General features: G+C 38.1%; 1 protein-coding gene and 1 long non-coding RNA gene across 6 annotated transcripts in view; one reads left to right on the top strand and one right to left on the bottom strand.

Annotated features, from left to right (window-relative positions):
- The window catches only part of SPINK5 (serine peptidase inhibitor Kazal type 5), an 85,892-nt gene that overhangs the window by 15,604 nt on the left and 46,182 nt on the right, over positions 1-24,106 (bottom strand). For 2 of the 5 annotated variants that reach the window (XM_061423913.1, XM_061423910.1), the window contains exons 17-31: positions 19,656-19,783; positions 17,926-18,010; positions 16,927-17,054; positions 15,988-16,051; positions 13,721-13,848; positions 12,089-12,185; positions 10,518-10,645; positions 8,820-8,892; positions 7,791-7,918; positions 7,569-7,647; positions 4,768-4,895; positions 3,895-3,967; positions 3,104-3,193; positions 2,867-2,994; positions 1,860-1,959 (exon numbers count right to left, since the gene is read on the bottom strand). In XM_061423913.1, coding sequence (XP_061279897.1) covers positions 1,860-1,959; positions 2,867-2,994; positions 3,104-3,193; positions 3,895-3,967; positions 4,768-4,895; positions 7,569-7,647; positions 7,791-7,918; positions 8,820-8,892; positions 10,518-10,645; positions 12,089-12,185; positions 13,721-13,848; positions 15,988-16,051; positions 16,927-17,054; positions 17,926-18,010; positions 19,656-19,783 — 1,557 coding nt within the window. The remainder of the gene's footprint in view (positions 1-1,859; positions 1,960-2,866; positions 2,995-3,103; positions 3,194-3,894; positions 3,968-4,767; positions 4,896-7,568; positions 7,648-7,790; positions 7,919-8,819; positions 8,893-10,517; positions 10,646-12,088; positions 12,186-13,720; positions 13,849-15,987; positions 16,052-16,926; positions 17,055-17,925; positions 18,011-19,655; positions 19,784-24,106) is intronic. The other 3 variants (XM_061423911.1, XM_061423914.1, XM_061423912.1) reach the window with 3 other exon arrangements.
- LOC133251443 (uncharacterized) lies at positions 7,620-22,446 on the top strand. Its single transcript, XR_009737620.1, has 5 exons — positions 7,620-7,701; positions 10,756-10,816; positions 12,323-12,431; positions 14,985-17,084; positions 21,492-22,446. It is a non-coding gene; the product is annotated as an uncharacterized LOC133251443 (long non-coding RNA).

The following is a 24,106-nucleotide window of genomic DNA, read 5'->3' as shown; positions in this document are numbered from 1 at the left end:
CATGAGCCTCTGTCCATCAGATCTAGTCCCTTAAATCTATTTCTCACTTCCACTGTATAATCGTTAGGGATTTGATTTAGGTTATACCTGAATGGTCTAGTGGTTTTCCCTACTTTCCTCAATTTAAGTCTTAATTTGGCAATAAAGAGTTCATGATCTGAGCCACAGTCAGAGCTCCTGGTCTTATTTCTGCTGACTGTATAGAGCTTCTCCATCTTTGGCTGCAAAGAATATAATCAATCTGATTTTGGTGTTGATCATCTGGTGATATCCATGTGTAGAGTCTTCTCTTGTATTTTTGGAAGAGGGTGTTTTATATGACCAGTGCTTTCTCTTGGTAGAACTCTATTAGCATTTGTCTGGCTTCATTCTATACTCCAAAGCCAAATTTGCCTGTTACTCCAGGTTTTCTTGACTTCCTACTTTTGCATTCCAGTACCCTATAATGAAAAGGACATCTTTTGGGGTGTTAATTTTAGAAGGTCTTGTAGGTCTTCATAGATCTGTTCAACTTCAGCTTCTTCAGCATTACTGGTTGGGGCATAGGCTTGGATTACCATGATATTGAATGGTTTGCCTTGGAAACGAACAGGAAAACTATAGGAAATAGTAATGTGTAATATACTCAGAGTCTGTGAGTAGACTTCAAATATTCTCACCACAAAAAAGAAATGGTAATTATATGAGGTGATGGAGATGTTAGCTAACACTATAGTGGTAATCATTTTATAATGTCTTATTTTATAATAAGTCTATCAAATCAATATGTTGTACACAAGTTTACATATGTTACAGGTCAACACATATACAGTAAGGGCTTTGCAATGGCTCAGCAGGTAAAGAATCTCCCTGCAATGCAGGACATGTGGGTTTGATCCCTGGGTCAGGAAGATCCCCTGAAGAAGGAAATGACAATCCACTCTAGTGTCACTTTTCTTGCCTGAAAAATCCCATGGACAGAGGAGCCTGGCAGACTACAGTCCAAAGGGTCACAAACAGTCGGATACAACTGAGCAATTAAGCACACACACACACATAACACAGTAAAGCTGGGGAGAAAGGAGCAGATTTTGTGGCTAGCACTTCTCCATGCTTAGGGATCCCTAGTTTGATTTACTAGAAATTTGTAATTAGTATTTTGTTAGGGTAACTCATCTGTTATTATACTTGATTTGGGAAAATAATTAGATAAAATTCATGTTTGATACCTTTCTTTCTTCTTTTTTGGGTCATCAGACTAGGTGCTAAAGTCTCCCTTCTAGGGACCAATTTGAGATTGCCCTTTGTGAATGAATATACTTCATGCTCATATCTTCTTCTACTCCTGACCTTGACAAAGCTCTAAAAAAGCAATCCCAAATAGGGTCAGTGTAAATATGTAAATATAAGTATGTCATGTAACACTTCTTATAAATGTATAATAAGTATAAATATGTTCAGCATAAATTTCAGTTTATTGGGAAAAGAACTAGGTTTGGAGGGGGAGTAGGAAGTGGGTGAGGAGCCTTTCTGGTCTGCTGAAATTATAGGGTTGAGACTCCTAACTACTTATTTGACTGCATGTGCCAGAAGTTACATGCATTGTACACGCACTTTTTAAAATTTCAAAATAAATTCATTTAGAGCAAGACTAATAATCTCAAAGAGCACAGAATAATGCACCAGTGAGTAATCTTGAGACTCTTACTAAGCATGAACTCCACGGATTCCTTGGAAGGACTTGAGGCTGTACTGAATCAGTCTTTCCTAGGCCTTTACATGAAATGAGGCTTATGGAGGGCAAGGGGCAACAGCACTGCCCGCCCCCAGAATAGGTGAATTAAGTTAATAAGTAACTTTTTAGAAACAGCAGTTCTTACCAGAGAGGAAATGGAAGACTCTGAGCTGTCTTCCTCTTCAGAAGATCTAAAGTGGGATGGTTTTTCTTCAAGTCTTATCCTGTCCAAAGCTTCTTTTTCACTAGAAAAGAAGACAAAAGTAAATTTGCGTCCACAAAGACTGGCTCCTGTAATTTCTAGTTGGAAGTTAAACATTTCTAATAAAATACGATGGAACCACAGAACATTGAATGAGAAAGTGTCCAGGAAGACATGTTAAGAAAAGCACACAGCTGGGAACTGGCTTGGCACTCCCTTCACTTAACAGATGTGTGACCTTGGACAAGTTGTTTAGAGTATTCCTTTCTCCAGGGGATCTTCGCGACCCAGGGATCAAACCTGGGTCTCCTGCATTGCAGGCGGAGTCGTTACCATCTGAGCCACCAGGGAAGTCCCATAAAAAGATGATAGTTCTGGTAATTCCTTCCTCAAGGAATGTACTATGAGGAGCTAATATATACATATATATATATATATTATATATATATAATATATTTAACTGTTTTGTTCATAGTGTTTTTTTCAGAACCATCATCATCCATCATGTTCATAGGTCCCCAAATATAGTTGTTCATCAGAATAAACTAGAAACTCTTTCTAAAAAACAAATTCCTTAGCCTTGGAGACTCTAACTTATCTTGAAGGACTAATCTGTGTGTGTGTGTGTGTGTGTGTAAGACCTCTCTTAAGTGTGATCTAGTTGTAGAACAGATTTGGAATAATTTGTTGTAACTATGATACTGAGGGTTGGAAACATTTTTTTTAAGTGACATAGCTAGTAAATATGATTAGAACTTCCATCTGGATTTCCTGTCTTCAAGTCCAACTGTTCTTTCTCCTGTACTGGGTGTTGTCAACTTAAAAGCATTGCATCTAAAGACTTGGTTTAAAGCCTGCATGGATTCATGAGCACATGAGTATTTAATCAACAGTCTCTAAAAATGCAGTCCCCACAGTAGCTGAAGGGGGTACAGGATCCTATTACTCACAAGATGCTTCTGCACATGTAGCACTTGTTTTTGTATAACTTTCCATCAGCACCAAGCACAGGGTCGTTCTCTCTAGTGCACATGAGCTCATCATTCCTCACATGCTGCCGAAAGTTACTGCACTCATCCTAGAAAATAAGAAAAGGGAAGTGGGCGTGGCTTTTTCCCTTTGTGCCTTGGTTACTTTCTTAAACTTGGTTTTAGGAATTCCTCTCTTGGCTCTGGTCTCAGACTCACTGCACTTATCCTGGCAATGGAGGCCAAGGAACGCCCAGACTCTCTAAACTTCCCATCCTCCGCTTCATTCCGAACCTCTCTGCACTGGTCCTGGAAATACAGGGAAACATAAAACAATACTTGAAAGACCTCCTCGTCTTGCTCGCCCTTTCCATCAATCTTTCCTTTCCTCTACTTTTCACGGGAGATACGCTCTTGACCAGAGGACAATCCCACAGTTGTCTAACTCTATGAATGACATTATCACTGGCAAAAGACTGATTGAAGATGTCTTCTTTGTGATCTTGAAAAGCAAATAGAAAAGGCAGCACCATGCATGTGCACTATTGATTCACTGATGCTCAGAAGACCCTCTGGAGAAAATGGGAAAGGCATCAAGGAGAGACGCTAAAAGAGAGACTTTGAGACTAGTTTATTTTACATAAATTGTTAAAATCAGTGTCAACAAGCAACATGAAGCCTCATTTCACATTTAAAGTGTCAGACATAAGCATGCAGTTAAGGTGGTAAAGAATTTTACCCACTATTTTTCAATCCACAATTCTCCCAAACAGGAGAAACCAAAGCAATAATCAATACACACTGCAGGAGAATTCTCTATAAAATTGAGAAAAAACATTAAACTTCAAAGCCAGGAGATAAATCTTATTAAAACCCAACATGACAATATTGGCAAAATCAATTTTCTTTGAAGCAGAAGATTAGCAACTTTATTATCCAAAAAGTGAAGGGGAAGACAAGAATCTGAGGACGAAAAGTAAAATAGTTATCTTCGTATCTTAAAAAATAACCTTTGCATCATTTGAGGGCTTGGCTCTTGATCTTTCTTCTTCATTCTTTTTTCTTTCTTTAGCTTCTCGCTCACTGAAAAATTTTATGAAAGGGAGAGAGTAGTTTTTCCAGAGTCATTATTGAATTGTTTAACCAAATATTTCTCCAATTCTAAACATTAGAATATCTAACACTGTTTGCTAGTATCTAAAAAATACATAAGATACTTTTTAAACAAATAAGTTCTGATCATTGGGGTTTTCATAAAATATTTGTGACGGTGCTGTCAACTTTCATAAACCCAGTTTCTATACTGTCGTGTAGAGTGATATACATCTGAAGGGTCAGTACATTTTTTCCTAATAGGATTATTTATGACTCTCAGGTAGAGAGTTGCTTCATTTCTCCTTTTTATTTTTTTTACTGAATTACAATAACTCTCCTGTATTGATTGTTCTTTATATTACTATTATGCTTTAAAGTTTATAAACATTTAAAAAATATTATCTCCTTGAATCCCTACAAGAACTCTATTGTGTAGTTATTATTCTCTTTATATACAGGAGGAACTGAGGCTCTGCAGAGTGAACGGGTCTGTCCCATGTCACTTATCTGAGACACTTCCTCTTTGAAGGTCAGTGATGTTGGCATGATACAACAGGGTGTTCTCCTATCCCAGCTGCTCCTGGCATGATTATGCTTCTCATAATATTCAAAATAGAAATTTCTTATGAAAGTGCTTTGGAAACTTACTGTCCTCTTCTAAACTGAGGAGCTATTAGTATAAATTTTTAATGTGTGATGCCAAACACCGTAGTTTTTAAATCAAAAGGAACCAATTTCTGGGGAGCAGACACAGCATATCAAACTGATTCATAAACCTCTCTACTCACAAGATGCTCTGACACATAGCACACTTGTTGGCATACGTCTTGCCATATGGGCCTCGAACAGGGTTGTTTTCTTTGGTGCAAATAAGCTTTCCATCTCTCACCATGTTCCGGAATTCATGACACTGATCCTGCCAATAAGAACAACAACAAAAAAGAGATGTTTCTACAACCATCTGATCTTTAAAACAGAAAATATGATCGGTTGGTTATATGTAAACTCATAACCCTTGAGGAGGAAAATTAAAATCTAGAGAAAATAAAATTTTAGAGATAAAATGTATTTTAAAGCAGCGGTGCCCAACCTCTTTGGCACCAGGGACCAGTTTGTGGAAGACGATTTTTCCATGGACTGGGGCTCGGGGGGTGGTTTTGGGATGATTCAAGCACATTACATCTATTGTGCAGTTTATTTCTGTTATTATTACATCAGCTCCACCTCAGATCATCAGGCATTAGATCCCAGAGGCTGGAGACCCATTTTACGGGCACTGTGTTCAGTATCTGCTTAAGAAGTCTGAATCCTCTCCACAGCATCCCTTCAAATACTTGTCAGCCCCAGTGGAATTCCACTGCCACCTAAGGCAGCCTGTGCCATTTTTATACAGTTTCATTGGGTTGATCCCCAAACTTGTTGCACTGCACCTCAACTCATTACTTCACACATTAAAAAGCCCTAGACTGAATTGAAAGACATCCTTTGGCAAGGCGGCATATAAACATCTAAAGTTTTAGCTTTGTTCCTCAAGAACAAATTTTTTTTTAAATTGTTTCAGCAAATCTGTATTATACTCTTAGCATTTTGTTGTGTGTGGTAATGGATTTCTTTTGGTTGTCATTAAAAAGTCTGTAAGATAAGCACACATTATCCCCATTTTACAGATGAGAGGGAAAAAGTTCACAGATAGTAAGTGATTAAAATCAGTGTTGGGACAGAGATCAGAAACCTATTAATAACCAGGCTATAGATTCCTTGCCTTCTTTGCCTTTACATGACAGAAGATAAAGACTCCTGGCACATCTCTAAGAACATGGAGCTAGCTGCCGTCTTTGCTCCTTGCAAAATAAGAACCTTAAAAAGAAGGCAATGGAACTGGGCCCACAGGATTTAACCCCTGTTGAAATTTTTGAACATCCATAGAAGTTTGTCTTAAACATTTTTTTTAAGCCCAAAGAGTTACAGTATATGAGAAATTATCTTTAAAAATGCTATCAATAACCTAGATTGGAGTTACCTTTCTTTAAATTGTGGTACCATGAATAACTCCAGACCTACTTTTCTTTGTTTAATAGCATTTTATTCTCTGGAACCGAACACCTGATCAACATACGAAATGTCTCATAGCCATCATTTTTAAATTTGCTAGAATTTTGTTTTCCTCTTCCAGGTACCTAAAATGCTGCATACATCTGTGTCTATGATAGCACCCCTGTGAGGATATTGCAGCCTTTGCTCTTTGGGTGCAAATCTCTAGCTCTTCCATTTGTTATCTGTGGGTAGTTAACTTCTCTGAATTTTTTCCTCAACTGTAAAATTGGACACTACCACCTACTGCATTGATTGTGGGCAGATTTAAATATGATGGTGCATGTACTTTATAAAGCTTATTTTAGTTTGCATTTGTAGATAAGACTGTAGCTTTCTTTTTGCCACAGGCACAAAAAAATATCTAGGTATTTTCTATATGTACATATAGGTTTTTTCCTTTTTAGAAATTCTTGAAATAGATATTTTTAAACTTGAAAGAAATTTAACAATCTAGAATACATGTCCAGTAGAGGTCATTTCAAGTTGTACAATAAAGTATTTTCTCAAAGCCGTTGATCTACCAAAATATGGGTAACAGATATTCCCAATTTATTTTTCAAAAATGACCATTACTACTAATGTTTCATTTTGCTTAGTCAGCATAAAACTAATGAAAAGTTGCCTCTTTAATGGGAAAACTTTCCTGGGGAAATTTCACTGTTTCACTCTTCTCAGTCCACAGCTGGATTAGAAGAGGTTGCACTGTGTCATCGTCTATGTGCTGGTGTTGTAAAACATTGAACCTCATTTTTAAAACCCCAAGTTGAACACAAGATGGCACTAGAGTGCCAAGAATTTACCATCTGGAGCTCCAAGCTTTAGATCCTTTTCTTGTTTATAAATTTGGCATCTATTTGCATAACTGTTTTTAAACTTCAGAGGGGAGATCAAGTTGATAACAATAATTTGACAATTGCCATTGTTCCTATAATGTGTGGTAATTGCATCAGAGTTGCAGTTCAATTCAGTCCTGGTCGTGTCCGACTCTTTGCAACCCCATGAATCGCAGCACGCCAGGCCTCCCTGTCCATCACCAACTCCCCGAGTTCACCCAAACTCATGTCCATCGAGTCAGTGATGCCATCCAGCCATCTCAAGGACAGTTAAATTCCATGTTATTTCTTTGAATATCTGGTCATGTCTTTCTTGTTTATCATCAAGTTCACAACAACTGGGACAGAGTATGCATTCCATAATATGCATTCTGTTTATTTGTTGAATAAACCAAGCTTGCAACCACTCATCCAAATTTAAGCATAAGCATGCTCAGGTGGCACTAATGGTAAAGAATCCACCTGCCAATACAGGGGATGCAAGAGACATGGGTTTGATTCCTGAGTCGGGAAGATCCCCTGGAGAAGAAAATGGCAAGCCACTCCACTATTTTTGCCTGGGAAATCCCATAGACAAGAGGAGCCTGGAGGGCTGCAGTCCATGAGGTTGCAGAGTCAGGTGTGACAGCAGTTGAGCACAAGATACGTCTGGCATGTATTACCTGTTTTTCCTTGTCCTTTCCGGTTGTGTTCCTCGTGTAGTCCCCCTCTTCCTTCTTTTTTTCAGCTGCTTCCCTTTCCCTTGAAGAGAAAAATGAGAAGAAACGTTTCAACCAAAATGAACAAAGACCTCAGGTATGCTTAAAAAAAAAAAAAAAGTCTTGAACGAATGAGTGATTATTTAAGACTCAACAATTAAAAGCTCATTTTCGAAAAATACTCACAGCTTTTCCTTACACATAGCACACTTGTTACCATGTGTCTTGCCATCTGAACCCCGTACAGGGTCACTTTCTCGGGTACAAATAAGCTTTCCATTTTTCATTTGACTTCTAAACTCATCGCATACATCCTGAAAAGAAGCAAAAAATATATTGGAGATGGCTATTTTCACATAGTATTTGACTGAGCTTGAAAATTTTGAAGATTTTGACTTAGGAGTTGGGCAGCCACCTAATCTTGCTGTGGGAGGCTCTTTACTGGACCACAGAGGTGTCCAAGTGGTAATTTCTGAAGGTGAATTCCATCTTCAACCTTAATTCCTGCTTGCCATGTAAGGCTACATAGTCCAAAAATGATCACTTGGACACCTCTGTGGTCCAGTGTAGAGCTCCCCCACATCAAGGTTAGGTGGCTTTATAACCAGGTCACTTTAGAATGGGAAGATTATGCTGGATTATCTGGGTGGGCCCATTATAATCAAAAAGATTCTTATGAGTGAAACAGGAAGGCAGGCAAACCAGAGTCGGAATGATACAACATTAAAAAAAAAAAAAAAAGGCAAAGAAAAAGATCTTCCCCAGAACCTCCACCAAGGAAAGCAGCCTTTCTCTGACACCTTGACTTTAACACAGTAAGACCTGTTTAGGACTTCTGAACTCCAGAAATATATGATGCTGAATCAGGGTTGTTTTAAGCTATTGTTGGTAATAATTTGTTATAGCAGCCAAACCTCATTTTCCCCATCTATAAAATGAGATAGGGAAAATCTTAGTTGACCAGGTTATTGAGATAATTAAATAAACTACTCTTTATAAAAGTGTTTTATAAAGTGTTAGGCTGGAAGATTTCCATTTGGTGTTAAATTTCTGCACCGAACAAGTTATCAGTGATATTCACATTCATGATGACTTCTGAGCTTCTAAGCATAAGATCTTGACTGGCAACAACTGGCATGCTCTTTCCACCTTTTTGATAGCCAAGTAATGACTTACAGAAAGACCATTCTTGCCCAAACATAGTTAATGATTTACCTTTCCTGATGCTGAATCAGTCCCATTTGACCTGTAGACAGATTGCCTGTTTTTTCCCTCTGCTTCTCTTTGCCTAAAAAAGAAGAGTTCAGTAGTCATGTTGTTAACACATATCCAGGTTTGGAAGAGGCCTAAGAGTTTATGTATTCTAATCCACCTTCTTCATAGAGAATCTCTCTGCACCTCTCAGAGATGGACAGTCACCTTGGGTATTAAGAAGCTCCCCACTACAAGATATTCTAGTGAGATCAACTCAGTTAATGTCCAAGTCTCCTTCATATATGTCCAAATTAATCTCCCTGTAGCTTTCATCCTTACTTCACACCCTCAGGAAAGCATGGAACAAGCCTGCTAAATCCATTATCTCTTCCTGATATTAATCCTTCTGATATTTAAAAGCAAGCTTCAGGTCTCCAAGTCCAGCTTCCTCAGTTCTTTCACCTTTTTTTTCATAAGTTGTAGTTTTAATTCCTTACCAATTCATCATTCTTGTTCCTAAGCTTCCCTGGTGGCTCAGATGGTAAAGAATCTGCCTGCAATGCAGGAGACCCAAGTTTGATCCCTGGGTTGGCAAGATCTCCTGGAGAAGGAAATGGCAATCCTCTCCAGTATTCTTGCCTGAAGAATTCCATGAGCAGAAGAGCCTGGTAGGCTACAGTCCATGGGGTCACAAAGAGTTGGACATGACTGAGTGATTAGTACTAACATTTCAATTTATCTAGGTTACCAGTGGATTCCAAGATAGAAGACAAGTGGTGTAGGAAGTACCTTAGGATTACGGTTTGGGGGGCAGGGGTTTCTTTAATCTTTTACCTTTCTGATAAAATATTTATGCTAGTGGTTCCTAAGTTTTCATGTACATTAAGAATGACCTGTGAGATTTTAAAAATCAGATTCACTGTCAATCCCAACAGTTTTACTGACAGGATCTACATTGAGATTCAGTAATCTGACTTTTAATAACCCAGGTGTTTCTGATCCAAGATCCAAACAGTACAGAACTCTGGTACATGTATATCTCTTTCAAAGTTTCATTTGGCTTTATGCTTAAAAGAAATGTGTATGAATATATATAACATGAATATATGTGTGTGTGTATTTTAGGGAGCTCCCTTTTCATATATAAGAAATAGGTTGTTATATGACTCAGAGAACTCAAACCAGGGCTCGGTTTGAGTTTCATTTCTTTCAAACAACATAGAGGGGTGGGATGGGGAGGGAGGTGGGAGGGATGTTCAAGTGGAAGGGGACATGGGTAAACCTATGGCTGATTGATGTTGATGTTTGGTAGAAACCTATACAATACTGTAAAGCAATTATCCTTCAATTGAAAATAAAAATAGGGAAGTGGTAGTCAGTGTAACCTGAAGATTCAAACAAACATTAAGTCATGGAACCTTAACAAAATATTAGGAAAAAGAGACTAATGATTCAGTCTGGTGGAATTTAATTTACAGTCACGGATCTGATAAAAAATCTCCAGTGGCTTATAGTTCACAGAATTATGATACAAAATAGAGTAGGAATCAGCTGCCCTTGTTTGGGCTCATTGTTCCTTAGGAGATGCAATAGAAGGAGATATTTGAGAATTAACAGAAATTTCATGAAAGAAACTACAGGCAAATGAGAAACAGCCATTAATTCAGGAGGAATATGTGTCTATCTCTTTTAGACAAACAGGTTGAGCAAAGTACTTACAGTATCTCTTTACACATGGTACACTTGTTGTTGTATGATTTGCCATCTGCGTCACGGACAGGATCACTCTCGCGAGTGCAGCTGAGTTTTCCATCTTTCATTTTTTCCCGATACTCAGCACATTGGTCCTGAAAAGGGAAAAGAGAGCAGGCCCCCTGGATGACTTGGTCTGTTGTATGTTTATTAAGTTTCTTAAATAATCTGAGTCAGAAGTTCTTATCTATCTCCTCTTATACAGCATGTAACACCTAGGATTGCTGTCAACAGAAGAGAGGCTGGAATCATCCATATTCTAAGAGGTCAGCTGTCATGGGTAATGTTGCTTTTAAGGTTTTACACAAGGAAATTATAAAGCTGGCTGGAATTTAATCGCATAGACCAAGGGTAAGCAGACTCTAGCCTACAACATTAATCTGTCCTGCTGTCTGTTCTTATATAGGAAGTTTTATATATAAAACTTGAAACACACCTTCACTCATTCATTTAGGTATTATTTATGGCTGATTTCCCATAGACGTGGCAGAGTTGAATAGTTGTAACAGAAACTGTGTAACCTGCAATACCTAAAATATTTGCTATCTGGCCTTTTACAGAAAACAAAAAAAAATTGCTGACCTCTAATGTAGATAGGAGAGAGAAAGAAGTGCTAGGAGAAAGCATAAAATCATGCAAAATGCCAAAGAAGACAGGCTTGAGTAAATTCTAGACAAGATACACAAAGGGTCTTAACAAGTCTGTACTTGAAAGTAAGAACTCAAACCTTCTATAGGAGAAAATACGTACAAACATAAAAGCCAAAATTTTTCAGAGGCAAATACTGGGCCTATGTCAGATCTGGAGGCAAAGAGAGGGTCTTAACATACCCAGGTCATACGACTAAAGACAAGGTGTCTGTGATCTTAGCAATTGTGTTCACATGCCTGAGGAGTGGGCTTGTATGCAACATTGTCATAGTGACATTTAAAACATCTCAGGAAATGTGCCAACACTCGCCTAAGTTACTGTATCCCTATAAGAGTACTGCTAAGTATGAGAAACTATACAGTTGAATGAGATGAAGTGATTTATTCAATGCTTTGCAAGTCTAGGTGGCAAAGGTAGGATCACACCCTAAACTACCTGACTCAAAAACCTGTGCTCTTTCACCATATTATCCTGTCTTGGAACAATAGCAAATATACCTCCCAAAAGTGGCTCCAGTCAGAGAGAGCGCATAATGAAAGGAACTAAAGAACACGTGATGTGGATCATCATTATATTTATGCCACTTCCTCTCCTAGGATCATGTATTGGCTTCAAAGCTAGATGACAGAAAGAGGAGTCAGGAGACTGGGATCAGGTCATCATGTTAATTATTTTCAAGTTCAGAGAAGTCAGAGTGAGCCCTAGAGAAACTAAAAATTGCTTGGATATTACTCTGCAGTCATAAGGGGGAAATCCCCTGTCCTTCCAAGGATGCTCTCCAGCTCAGCATTGTGTACACTCATAGCCTTTGACCACAGGCTCTGCCATGGCCCCAGTGCCACTGAGTTGAGCCCACTCTGGTTATGGAACTCAGAGGCAGCTCTCACCTTAGCTTTCCCTCTTCCACCACCACTGGAACCATGGCCCGCAGCATTCCGCTGATCTTCCTCCTCTTTTCTCTTTCTTTCTTCATCTTCTTTCTGGCTGAAAATTAGAAAGTGGGAGGTAGGGAATAATAGATTACAGAAAGTGGAATGCATTTCTATGAGTTTCTCATCCTGTGACCATATTAGATTTTTATAGAATCCGTCAGCTTTTATTGAACATCTGTTACATTGCAGGCCCTATTCTTTGAAAATAGAAAAATGCATTACGTTGCATCCTTTTGCCTGGAAGACTCTTATTGCAGTAGAAGAAAACCAGCGTTTACGGAACCACAAGCAAGACTTGGTGAGCAATTAATTAGCATTTTGTAAATGCTCCCGTGAATCTCCAGAGGGATTTCTCTCAAACACCTCATATTAAAGAGGTCCCAACATAATTATCTCCTCTACCAAATGTGTTCTTCCTCCTGAATTCTCCTTCAGAAAGGACAAAACACTGGAGCCATCCCTGACTGCTCCCTCTTCTTTAGCTCACATGGCTATTTACCTTGGTTTCACTTTGCTGTGTCTCCCGTGTTGATGTACTCACCTTCTATTCTAGCTCTGTGTTCTAGTTACCTCTTGCTGGATTACTGTAACTCCCTACTACCACCAACAGTATTCTGAATTTTGGTACCTTGCTTTTCTTTTTACTGCTAACATATGAATCTTCCAAAAAGGAACCACATTTATGCCACTTATTCTCCTAGCTGAAAAATTTTAGCAGCTCACCACTATATACAGAATTGGCTTCAAAATCCATGATCTGGCCTTCAAAGCTGGTGAAGTAGATAAGTTCTAATTAAAATGACTTTCTCTTCTATGTACATACTACACCTTGCTTAATTTTAGATTTTACCTATGCTGCTCCCTGTTTTATCCTCATTCCTTCCTGTACTGTTCACATATTATCCAAATTACCAGATCCAGTTTTATCCCTCCATAAAACTTTCTATTAACTCTCCCTTTCCTGAACTACCATAACACATTGTATACATCATTTTTCATTTAGCAATTACTCCTTTGTATTATATTAGTTTATTCCCACGTCTAATCCTTACTGAACTATATCATTTCTGGTAATACTATTTCATTCATCTTTGTATAACCATTATACACGTAAACATTCTAGATGTTCAGCAAATGACTGTTAAATGACAAATATTTCAGATATACTTCCAAACCTTGTGTAAAGAGCTATCTTTAATTTCCTAAAAATGTGATTTTTTAAAAAAATGTAGGTAGAGGAGTTAGATTGGTAGTAAAATCTGTGCATTCTTTCCGATGAGGATTACAAAATAATCCAGAGAAGGGATCCACCTGACGGCACAGGACTTAGAATTTTATTAAGAAAGATGGTGTGATCCACTGTGAGGCGGTGTCCCAGGGCTAATGGAGAAGGTAGTGTAATAACTTGGCCATCTATTGTCTGTTTCTAGAATTGTGAATCTGAGCCTCTGTAAAGAAAGAGTCACCCTAAAATGATTTACACATGATCGTTTGTTGCTTTTACAATACATGTAAGGAAAGAACCAACACTATATACTATCCTCCCAGCTCTGCCACCCACAGCATGGACTTGATCTGCACACTCACAAGACTGCTTTGCACATGGCGCACTTGTTGCCATGGGTCTTGCCGTCTGGGCCACGCACAGGGTCATTTTCTCGAGTGCAGAAAAGATTTCCATTTTGAAGAAGGCTCCGAAATTCACTGCATGCATCCTAAAAGAAGGAGAAAAGGCAAGAGCTTGGGTATTTTCTTGAAAATAACCCTACTGGGTCCCTACTAAGTGCTTCCTGGAGAAAAAAAAGGAAAAGGAAAATGACCTATGAATGTTTCTTTCTGGCAGTTGTTTTGTTCAATTCCTACTAAGACCACAGGACTTAAAAAGAGGTTCCTGTTTCTTTTTCCTTGAGATTTAGCTTCCAAGTCCAGACTGAACCTGGCAGTCACACATAAGCAAGAATCTCTTAATAAACTGGGTTTTCAGAGGATTGGACACAGTTCTTAATCAAGACTTCATTGTCTATCTCTATTATATTATAATGCAATAAGAACACTGTATATAACATAGAATTGTAAAGAATTAAGGTTTAGGTAGAACTTTGAAGTTCACCTGATACTCCCCTTTATGTCACGCCTGCCAATAAGTTGTGTAATTTGCACTGTAACACCTGCAGTGATAAGGAGTTCATTACCCTCCAGATAATTCATTCCAGAATTTCTATTAGATCATTCCCACAAATTAGCCATGTGCTACTTAGGAGTCAACATATCTTACTTCCCTCAGAAAAACTGAGGATATTTTTCTTCTTCCACACGGACTCCTTCAAATATCTGGAGAAAATCCTCTTGTCCTTCTCCCATAGCAAAGCACCCCCAGATACTTCAGTCCTTTTGTTCCAGTCTTTTTCAGTCATTTGCACCATTTCTCATTCTGATTTCTTTCCCTTTCCTACAGAATTTAACATAATATTCCAGGTGTGTCCAGACAAACCCAATGTGTTGATGGCTATTTAATATTGTTAGTTAGAATTCTAATCTGTTGCCCTGCGACCTTGGGTGAGGGGTCTTACCCTCTCTGTGCCTCAACTGCCTCTTCTATAAAATGAAAATAATATAAATTCCACACAGTTAAAATAATAATGCCAATATTAAGTATTCAGTACATGTGCTGAATTGTTATGACAATAATGTGAGATAATATATTTCTACACATATCTACAATGACTGACATCTCGGAAGTACTCAGTAAATTTATGAGGAATTGAGATGGAATAAGCAAATACTTAAGATCATATAATTAATTACTGATGGCAAGTAAGATTGACTTTGTATTTTTTTCTGTTTCTTTTAGTTCAAGTCGAAACTCAGTGAAGACAAGAGTGACTTTTCCTAGCTCTGCTGCAAGGTTCACTGCCAGATTCCCTAACTGGTCATATTTAGCAAAAGAAATATGAGAGGATAGTTTATTGGTAGTAGCTAATGTGAAATCATCTGATGCTAAAGACTAGTCTCCTATTGATGTTGAAAAAAGGAAAGCATATGAGCTAATATTTTAAAAATTCAGATTCTCAATTGTGGGAAATACAGTTGTAAAACAAACCAAATCATTCAGAATTCCAAGTGATATTTCATTAGAGATTATTTTTAACATCAATAGTTTTTGATGGGGGCAAGGAAATGACCACAAACCTGGAAAAATCTACCTGGAGTGAGTCCTTTTGGAACCAAGAAAATATTATTTGGGAGTGTTGCTCTAATTTTTGCTCAAATGCTGGCCCCAGAAATAATGAAAGCAAGGGACACTCCTGGTTTGTCGAAATGTGTTCATCCAAAGCTCCATGTTGTATGGAGGTAATGCTAGATTTGGTGTCTTGAATTCTGTTGTTCCCATTTTTCAAGTGTGACAAATTTGGAAAAACATAAAGATTCTGAAACCAATATTCTCACTACCTTTGTACACAAGTTCTTCCTCTCTCTGGATTTTAAATCATTTAAAAATAGGGCAATGGAGTAAATTAGAAGTCTGAAGACTATGGCCTGTGAGCAAAACCTGGCCCACCACCTTATTGCATAAATAAAAAGTTACTGGAAAATTTTATTTATGCAAAATAAATGCCCATTTGTTTGCATATTATCCATGGCTGCCTTAGAGCTACAGTAGTAGAGCTGAGTAGTCATGACAGAGACCAAATAGTCGCAACCGAAAATCTCTACTGACTCTTTAAGAAAGTTTTATCGAGGCCTGGACTAACTGAACCTGAGTTCTCGCACATAGGCCTTCAGTGATCCCGTGAGTTATTTTTAAAGAGAAACTACAAAGCTTCATTGTGGTATGAAGCTTCCAGCATAACTACCTTTTCAGCTTCTCTCTTAGCTTTTCTGGATTTAGCGGCTGCTTTTTCTTTTGCTTCTTGCTGGCTGTAAGAGAAAGGCAAGGGGATCAATCCATTCCTAGTACCGTACCTATTATCCTAAAGTGGATCTCTCTAGATAGATATATTCCCTACTTCTGCACCTCTTATTTTTAGTGTTACCTAAAGACACAGGCAGAAAAGGCAATGGCACCCCACTCCAGTACTCTTGCCTGGAAACTCCCATGGATGGAGGGGCCTGGTGGGCTGCAGTCCATGGGGTCTCTAGGAGTCGGACACAACTGAGCGACTTCACTTTATTTTTTCACTTTCATGCATTGGAGAAGGAAATGGCAACCCACTCCAGTGTTCTTGCCTGGAGAATCCCAGGGATGGGGGAGCCTGGTGGGCTGCCGTCCATGGGGTCACGCAGAGTCAGACACGACTGAAACGACTTAGCAGCAGCAGCAGCAAAGACACAGGCATAGCCAACCAGTAAATAAATTTTCACTACTCTGCTTCCTTTGGAAAACAAAGATGTGGTCCTTCTTCCCAGGAAGCAATGAGGATACTTAAAAAATTGATGCGACGATAGTGTACTTTCAATTTGTTAGCACCCAGTGATTACATCTTTGGGTTATTCATGACAGTATGTATGCAGAACAAAAATGGCCAATCCTTGTATGCCATTAACTCTGGGGGAATTTCCCCTTAGTACATGGTCCCGCCTTAAGAGCAATTCAAGTACCTTTCAGAACACTGAGAACACTATAAAGAAATGCACTAAGTAGACAGCTTTGTAATAGTAAATCCCCAAACTCAGTGAAAAGGTCACCTTCACTGTCTGCCTCAGAGAGGGAGCCTTCAACATGCTCTCTCTCGCCCACCACAGGCCTAGCCTCTCCAGCACTTAGGAGGAACAGTGGCCGCAGCTCTACTCACAAGAAGGCCTCACACATGGAGCAAGTGTTGCCGTGGATTTTCCCGTCGGGGCCCTCAATGGGGTCGTTCTCTCTGGTGCACGGAAGTTGTCCATTCCTCATGTAGTTACGATATTCACTGCACAGCTCCTGCCAAATGAGGGAGGAGTTAAGCATCAGGTAATGAAATACTGAATGCTTCCTCCACGTTACCCCTTTGAAAACTAGGATATAATGCCCCAAACATAATGGATGCATCAAGATGATGACACAGAAGGTCAATACTAGACAAGACACTTTTCAGATGCTGAGGTCACACATTATTGTGGAATATAAGATTACTATCACTTATCTCATTAGAAAACCTTCAACTTAATTCAAATATTATTCTGAAGTAAGCACTGTGAGAGATTAAAAACAGTTATTTATTGTCCCTTTCATAAAGCAGTTTGTGGTTGGCAGAATATTAGCTCCTGACCCGAAATCTATCCAAGTCTTGATATCCAGGACCTGTGAATATGTTGCAGAGCAAAGGCGACTTTGCAGTTGTGAAAAAGTTAAGGACCTAGAGATGGGGATATTATCATGGATTATCTTAGTGTGCCCAATGAAATCACAAGGGTCAAACCTTAAGACTGGACAAGTTAAGACTGCACAGTGAGAAGGAGCTGTGCCTACAGAAGAACAACTAGAGATGCAGTGTTTAAGGATGATGGAAAGAGTCCAAGACCCAAAGCACTTTCATGAAAGGCCTCTAGAAGCTAGAAAAAGCAGAGACAGGCTCTCCTGTAGAGATTTCAGAAAGGAACACAGCTCTGCCAACCCTGTGATTTAGCCCCTTGGGTCCATGTCAGAGTTATAACCTAAACAATCATAAAATCACAAGTTTGTAAGGTTTAAGCCAGTAAGTTTCTGGTAATTTGTCAGAGAAACCATAAAAAAAGTAGTACGTGGGGTCTTTCTCTCCCTTGCCCAGAGAGAATGGGGTGTTCATGCGGCTCCAAGGACCTGAAACAGTTACCTGTGCTGCTTCTCTCTTAACTTTCTCAGTCTCGGCTTTGTCATTTTCTTCCTTGCCAACATTTTTCTTCTCTTCTTCAAGTCTGCTGCAATTAAAAAAAAAAAAAAAAGATACAAACTAAATTCAGTTTTCCATTCTCTTTGGTAATATATTTTAAGAAAGAATGAGAGTTTTCCAGACCAAAAATCAGATTCAGTACAAATTTATCCAATCAAGAGGTGCTAACACTTTGCCCAATAATGCAGATAACTTCGATAGTTAATAATTGCCCTTAAAAATACAAAACTAGTATTTTTTTTTTAATCAGTATGTGACCCTTGGGTGGACTTTTTTCTGTCAGTGACTTCAATCAATGATCTGAAAAAGAGCAACAATTGCCTTGATTTTTCAAAATTGCTATCTAAATAATTACAATTATAATGATGAGACTAAGGATTGCTACAATCCTATGATGGACCCATAATCAAAATAAACCATGTCTAACTATAAAATTAAAAATTTAAATATTATCTTGAATTAAAATTCAATTTTGAATTCAAGTTTTGGAGTATAATAATGATTCAAGTCCAAGAAGATTTCACACCTGATATTTTGAGGGAAATCATAAGCCTAAAATTTTGGCATCCTAGCTATTTTCTACTGACATGTACCATTATCAGAACTGGAAAAATCCTTAGCATATATCACACCTAGTATAGTCATTAATACAGCATTAGCAAATCAAGCGTGTGAGAGGAGAGCCCTGATTTCTTGAATCTCAGGCACTGTTTAATCTACTGGCTGCTTCTATCAATCTCTCCTCTAAGGAACTATGTGAATATACTTATATTAGACCAAAACATATGACAGTTAAGAGACAATAACGCTGCACCTCTTTACACAGATATATTATTTAAGTTTTTTTTTCAGCATTTATTTTAGTGTGGGGCTCACTAGAGGACTGAGAATCTAAGAAGGAGTAGAATCAGAGGTGATAATGATTGCATTTCTATATTGTCCCACACGGTGGAGCTCTGGTCCCACTCAGGAAAACAGGGACCCAGAGGAATATGGATGTTGCTTGAAAAGAAGACAGTTCAGTAAACATCTATTATGTGGCCCTAAGTCTTAAGGCTTTCAATCTTTACAGTAAGTCACTTATACAAATATTTATTTCATATGGTAATAATGCACATGGTAACGCCCCTGAAAAGATAAATACAGTCCATGCTGTTCCATTTCTTGTTCAGGCTATTTTAGAAGTGTTTACACACTGATCCCAGAGACCTCTGTTCAGCTGGTTTTCCCTTAACCAGTATCTGAATATACTCAAGAATCATAAAATGTCAGGGGTGGGAAAAGAACCAAACATATAATCCCACCCAGATCATCCAATTTCTGCTTTTTGTTATGAATGATGGTTGTCAAGTGTTAAAAACAGTTAATCTCACCCAGATCAATCAACAAACTGCTGGTCTCTTTTTGTTACAAATGATGATTGTCAGGTGTAAAAATATATTTGCACTAAATTAAGATTCTCCCTATGCCTTAGGTAGAAGATAGAGAGATAGCTGAATAGAGAATAACATTGTCACTGTGACTCAGTGTTACTTAATGTCTTTTCCATGTGCTTTTAAAATTGTCTAGCATCTAAGTAATAGTCTATATTCTATACATTTATGAAGAAACTGAGACACAGGGCTCATAAATCATGAAGAGATTGAAAGGGAGGGAAGAGCTTAGACACTCACAACAGGCTTGCACACATGGCACACTTGTTTCCATGCATTTTGCCATCCGGGCCACGGACAGGGTCATTCTCCCTGGTGCATATGAGCATTCCGTTCCTCACCTGGTTCCGAAACTCACTGCAGAGTTCCTGGAAAATGAAGAAAATATGCTCTCAGAGAGTGATTTTCTACCCTCTCTACACTTCTGTCTGTTTTGAAGAATAACTAATGCAGAGTAAGAAGGAAAAAGAAAAGTGAATACATATAGCAGTAAATCAAAAGCATTTAAAAAGTTTCTATCATGGACTCAAAATTGTGCTGACTCTATAGTGGATCTGAAAATGTTTAATGTCAGCATCCTCTTGAGGGTGCTTACAACAGAGGTGCAGAGGAAGGCTGATAAAATTGGTGGAGACCAATATAAAATATATATGTTTATGATGTGTCACACATCACAATCTATAAAAGCTAGGAAACATTAAAGGGGAAGAGACTCAACAGGCCTAGAAGGGGAGGATTCCTAGAAAAACTTAGAATATTACTGGACCTTCATGAGAAAGAAGGAAATCCTGCCATTTACAATTTGGATAAAATGAGTGTATTCTCTCTGACATAAATTACAGCAAGATCTTCTATGACCCACCTCCCAGAGTAATGGAAATAAAAGCAAAAATAAACAAATGGGACCTAATTAAACTTAAAAGCTTTTGCACAATAAAGGAAACTATAAGTGAGGTAAAAAGACAGCCTTCAGAATGGGAGAAAATAATAGCAAATGAAGCAACTGACAAAGAATTAATCTCAAAAAATATACAAGCAGCTCATGCAGCTCAATACCAGAAAAATAAACGACCCAATCTAAAAATGGGCCAAAGAACTAAACAGACATTTCTCCAAAGAAGACATGCAGATGGCTAACCAACACATGAAAAGATGCTCAACATCACTCATTATCAGAGAAATGCAAATCAAAACCACAATGAGGTACCATCTCATGACAGTCAGAATGGCTGCTATCAAAAAGTCTACAAACAAATGCTGGAGAGGATATGGAGAAAAAGGAACCCTCTTATACTGAGGGATTACACTTAGTGGGAATGCAAACTAGTACAGCCACTATGGAGAACAGTGTGGAGATTCCTTAAAAAATGAAATAGAACTGCCTTATGACCCAGCAATCCCACTGCTGGGCGTACACACCAAGGAAACTAGAATTTAAAGAGATACGTGTACCCCGATGTTCATTGCAGCACTGTTTGCAATAGCCAGGACATGGAAGCAACCTAGATGTCCATCACAGACGAATGGATAAGAAAATTGTGGTACATATACACAGTGGAATATTACTGTTAATAAGAACACATTTGAATCAGGTCTAATAAGGTGGATGAAACTGGAGCCTATTATACAGAGTGAAGTCAGAAAGAAAAACACCAATACAGTATATTAATGCATATATATATGGAATTTAGAAAGATAGTAACGATGACCTTATACATGAGACAGTAAGAGAGACATAGATATAAAGAACAGACTTTGGACTCTGTGGGAGAAGGCAAGGGTGGGATGATTTGAGAGAATAGCACTGAAACATGTGAAATAGATCACCAGTCCAAGTTTGATGCATGAAACAGGGCATTCAATGCCAGTGTACTGGGACAACCCAGAGGGATGGGATGGGGAGTGGGGTTGTTCAGGATGGGGGACACATAATATACCCGTGGCAGATTCATGTCAATGTATGGCAAAAACCACAATATTGTCAAGTAATTAGTTTCCAATTAAAATAAATAAATAATTTTTTTAAATTTTTTATAAGTTTAAAAAAAATTTTTTTTAAATCTCCCGCCAATGCAGGAGACATGCGTTCAACCCCTTGTCTGGGAAGATCCCACATGCCATGGAGCAACTAAGCCCGTATGTCACAACTATGGAGTGGGTGCCCCAGAGCTTGGGAACCATAACACTGAGCCCATATGCTGCAGCTACTGAAGCCCATGTGCCCTAAAACCTTTGCTTTGCAACAAGAGAAGCCACTGCAACAAGAAGCCTGTGCACCACAACTAGGGAAAAGTCCGAGCAGCAGTGAAGACCCAGCACAGCCCCAAAATTTAAAATCAAAATTTTTAAAAAAATGAGTTATGAAGCTGAAATAATATAAAATTTAGTAGGCATTATAGTGAATAGCAGTAAGACTGTGTGACAGTGTATTGTCCAACTGTTGGCCTTGACTTCTCTCTACTTTAGTCTCCTTAACTGTCAATTTATTACTATATCAATAAACATCATATATTAGATCAATAAATGTCATATCAGGGAGTCAAAAAAAAAACTTGAATGTATTATGCTAAGTAAAATAAGTCAGAGAAAGACAAATACTATATGGTATCACTTATCTGTAGAATCCCCAAAAGCCAAAATTCACAGACACAGAAAGCAGATGGTGGCTACATGTATGTGTATGTGTGTGTGTGTGTGTGTGTGTGTGTGTGTGTGTGTGTGAGCAAGAGAAAAAGTGGTCAGAAGTACAAACTTGCAGATACAAGATGAATACATTCTAGTTCATGGTGATTATAGTTAAGAATACTGTATTATATACTTAAAAGTTCCTAAGAGATTCCATATTCTCCATACAGAAAACAGTTGCAATTATATGACATGATGGAACTTTTGCTAATGCTATGGTGACAAACACTTTTCAATTTATAAGTGTCCAGTGTATACACCTTCAATTTACCCAATGTTATAATCCAATTGTATCTCAATAAAGTTGGACATTTTTAAATTAAAATAATGTGCCCAAAAAACAAATATTATGACCCTTCTTTTGTCTTTAAAAGGCTGAAAAAGCAAAGACATTCCTAAGCTTAGAAATACATATCTGAAATAAAAATATGCGGAAAGAAAAATATAGGTATGATACCTAGAGAAACTGACAACTTTCTGGGAGTTTCTTGATAAAGTACAGGGATGGGAGATGCATATTTGAAACAGAAGAATAACAATGGCAATGGAGAGAAGGAAGCTTGTATTAAGACCATTCAAAAAACCTATGAGGATTTAGAAACTCTTCAGACATTATGGATAAAACACTTTCAGTTCTGAATTACTAACAAAAAGATGGTTCCAAGTAACAAAAAATTATTAAGAAAATGAGTCAGTTTAGAGGCAAATTTTTAGGCTGTGTCAACTATCCCCCCCCCCAAAAAAAACACAATTATTAGAGTTATACTTTGGCAGCTATTGTTAGGAAATAGAATAAATAAAGGTAAACCTTGTGAGGTTTACCTAAGACTATGTGAGAGTAGATGCAGAGTTTGCTGTGCTACTTGTAAATTGTAAAATTATAAAATAAGGTGAAGTTGATATAAAATAGTCAAAGGATTACTGAATAATCGTAATTGAAGGTGGGAGTACTGGTATTCCTCCATAGCTGGATGATGACAAACAGAAAATATGATAATTTATGTGCACTTTGTTTTGTAAATTAAACTAATGTGAATGATAGGGCTCTTGTATCCTGTTTTTGAAATTAATTAGAGGGAGAACAATTAGACATGCAGTGTTGTCAGCTTTGAAGATGATGGAAAAAGTCCAGGAATCAAGGAACAACAACAGCCTCCAGAAGCTAGAAAAAGCAAAGGACCTTTCATAGAGATTCCAGGAAGGAAGCCAGCCCTATTAGCCCCTTGGGATCCATGCCAGATTATAACCTAAATAATCATAAGATAATACGTGCTGTTTTAAGCTACCCAGTTTGTGGTAATTTGTCAAAGAAACCAATAAAAAAAAAAAAATAGAACACAGATTTTAGTTTCTTTGGATAAAATACGTAGATGCATCTATATGTTACAATTTTAAAATGGTATAATTGAGAAATAATAGATATTAGAGCTATTACATCTATGGAATAAATGGGGAAAATCTTTAAGAAATAGAAAATACTTAATCTGAGTCATGAGAAATGGTCAGAATTTTGACAGCTGGTGGAAATGAACACTCATGACTGAGTAGGAAGAAAGCCGCATAGAAGGCAGAGCTCACTGTATGTACAGTACTAAGGACCTAATGTGTGTAGGGCTGTGCTGTTATTCTTGGGTAGGTTTCTGGGGACTCCATAAACATAATATACATAATGAGAACTATATTATTATTTTATAAGTGAGATGAAAATGCATAGATGTTAACTGTCTGACATTACTGGTAAGGAGATGGAGCCAGTATTGAACCCTGACAGTCTGAGTCCAGAGCCCAGGACTCTAACCACAGTGTTCTTGAGTTCACAGGCTGGAAAGCCAGGAATCAATGCTTGGCATGTCCATGAAGCAACCAGGTGACCAGTACGGCACTGGGTAGAAGAGCAGGAAACTGGGTCTGAGAGGTGACAGAAGTCAGGTTCCATATAGCACTGTCAGTCACTAGAAGGACCTTGGTTCTTACTCTGAGTGAGATGAGAAGCCACTGGGTGGCAT

This window comes from Bos javanicus, chromosome 7 (assembly GCF_032452875.1).
Source record: "Bos javanicus breed banteng chromosome 7, ARS-OSU_banteng_1.0, whole genome shotgun sequence".
In the NCBI taxonomy this organism is placed as follows: Eukaryota; Metazoa; Chordata; class Mammalia; order Artiodactyla; family Bovidae; genus Bos; species Bos javanicus.
This window is presented reverse-complemented; position numbering and strand designations above follow the sequence as displayed.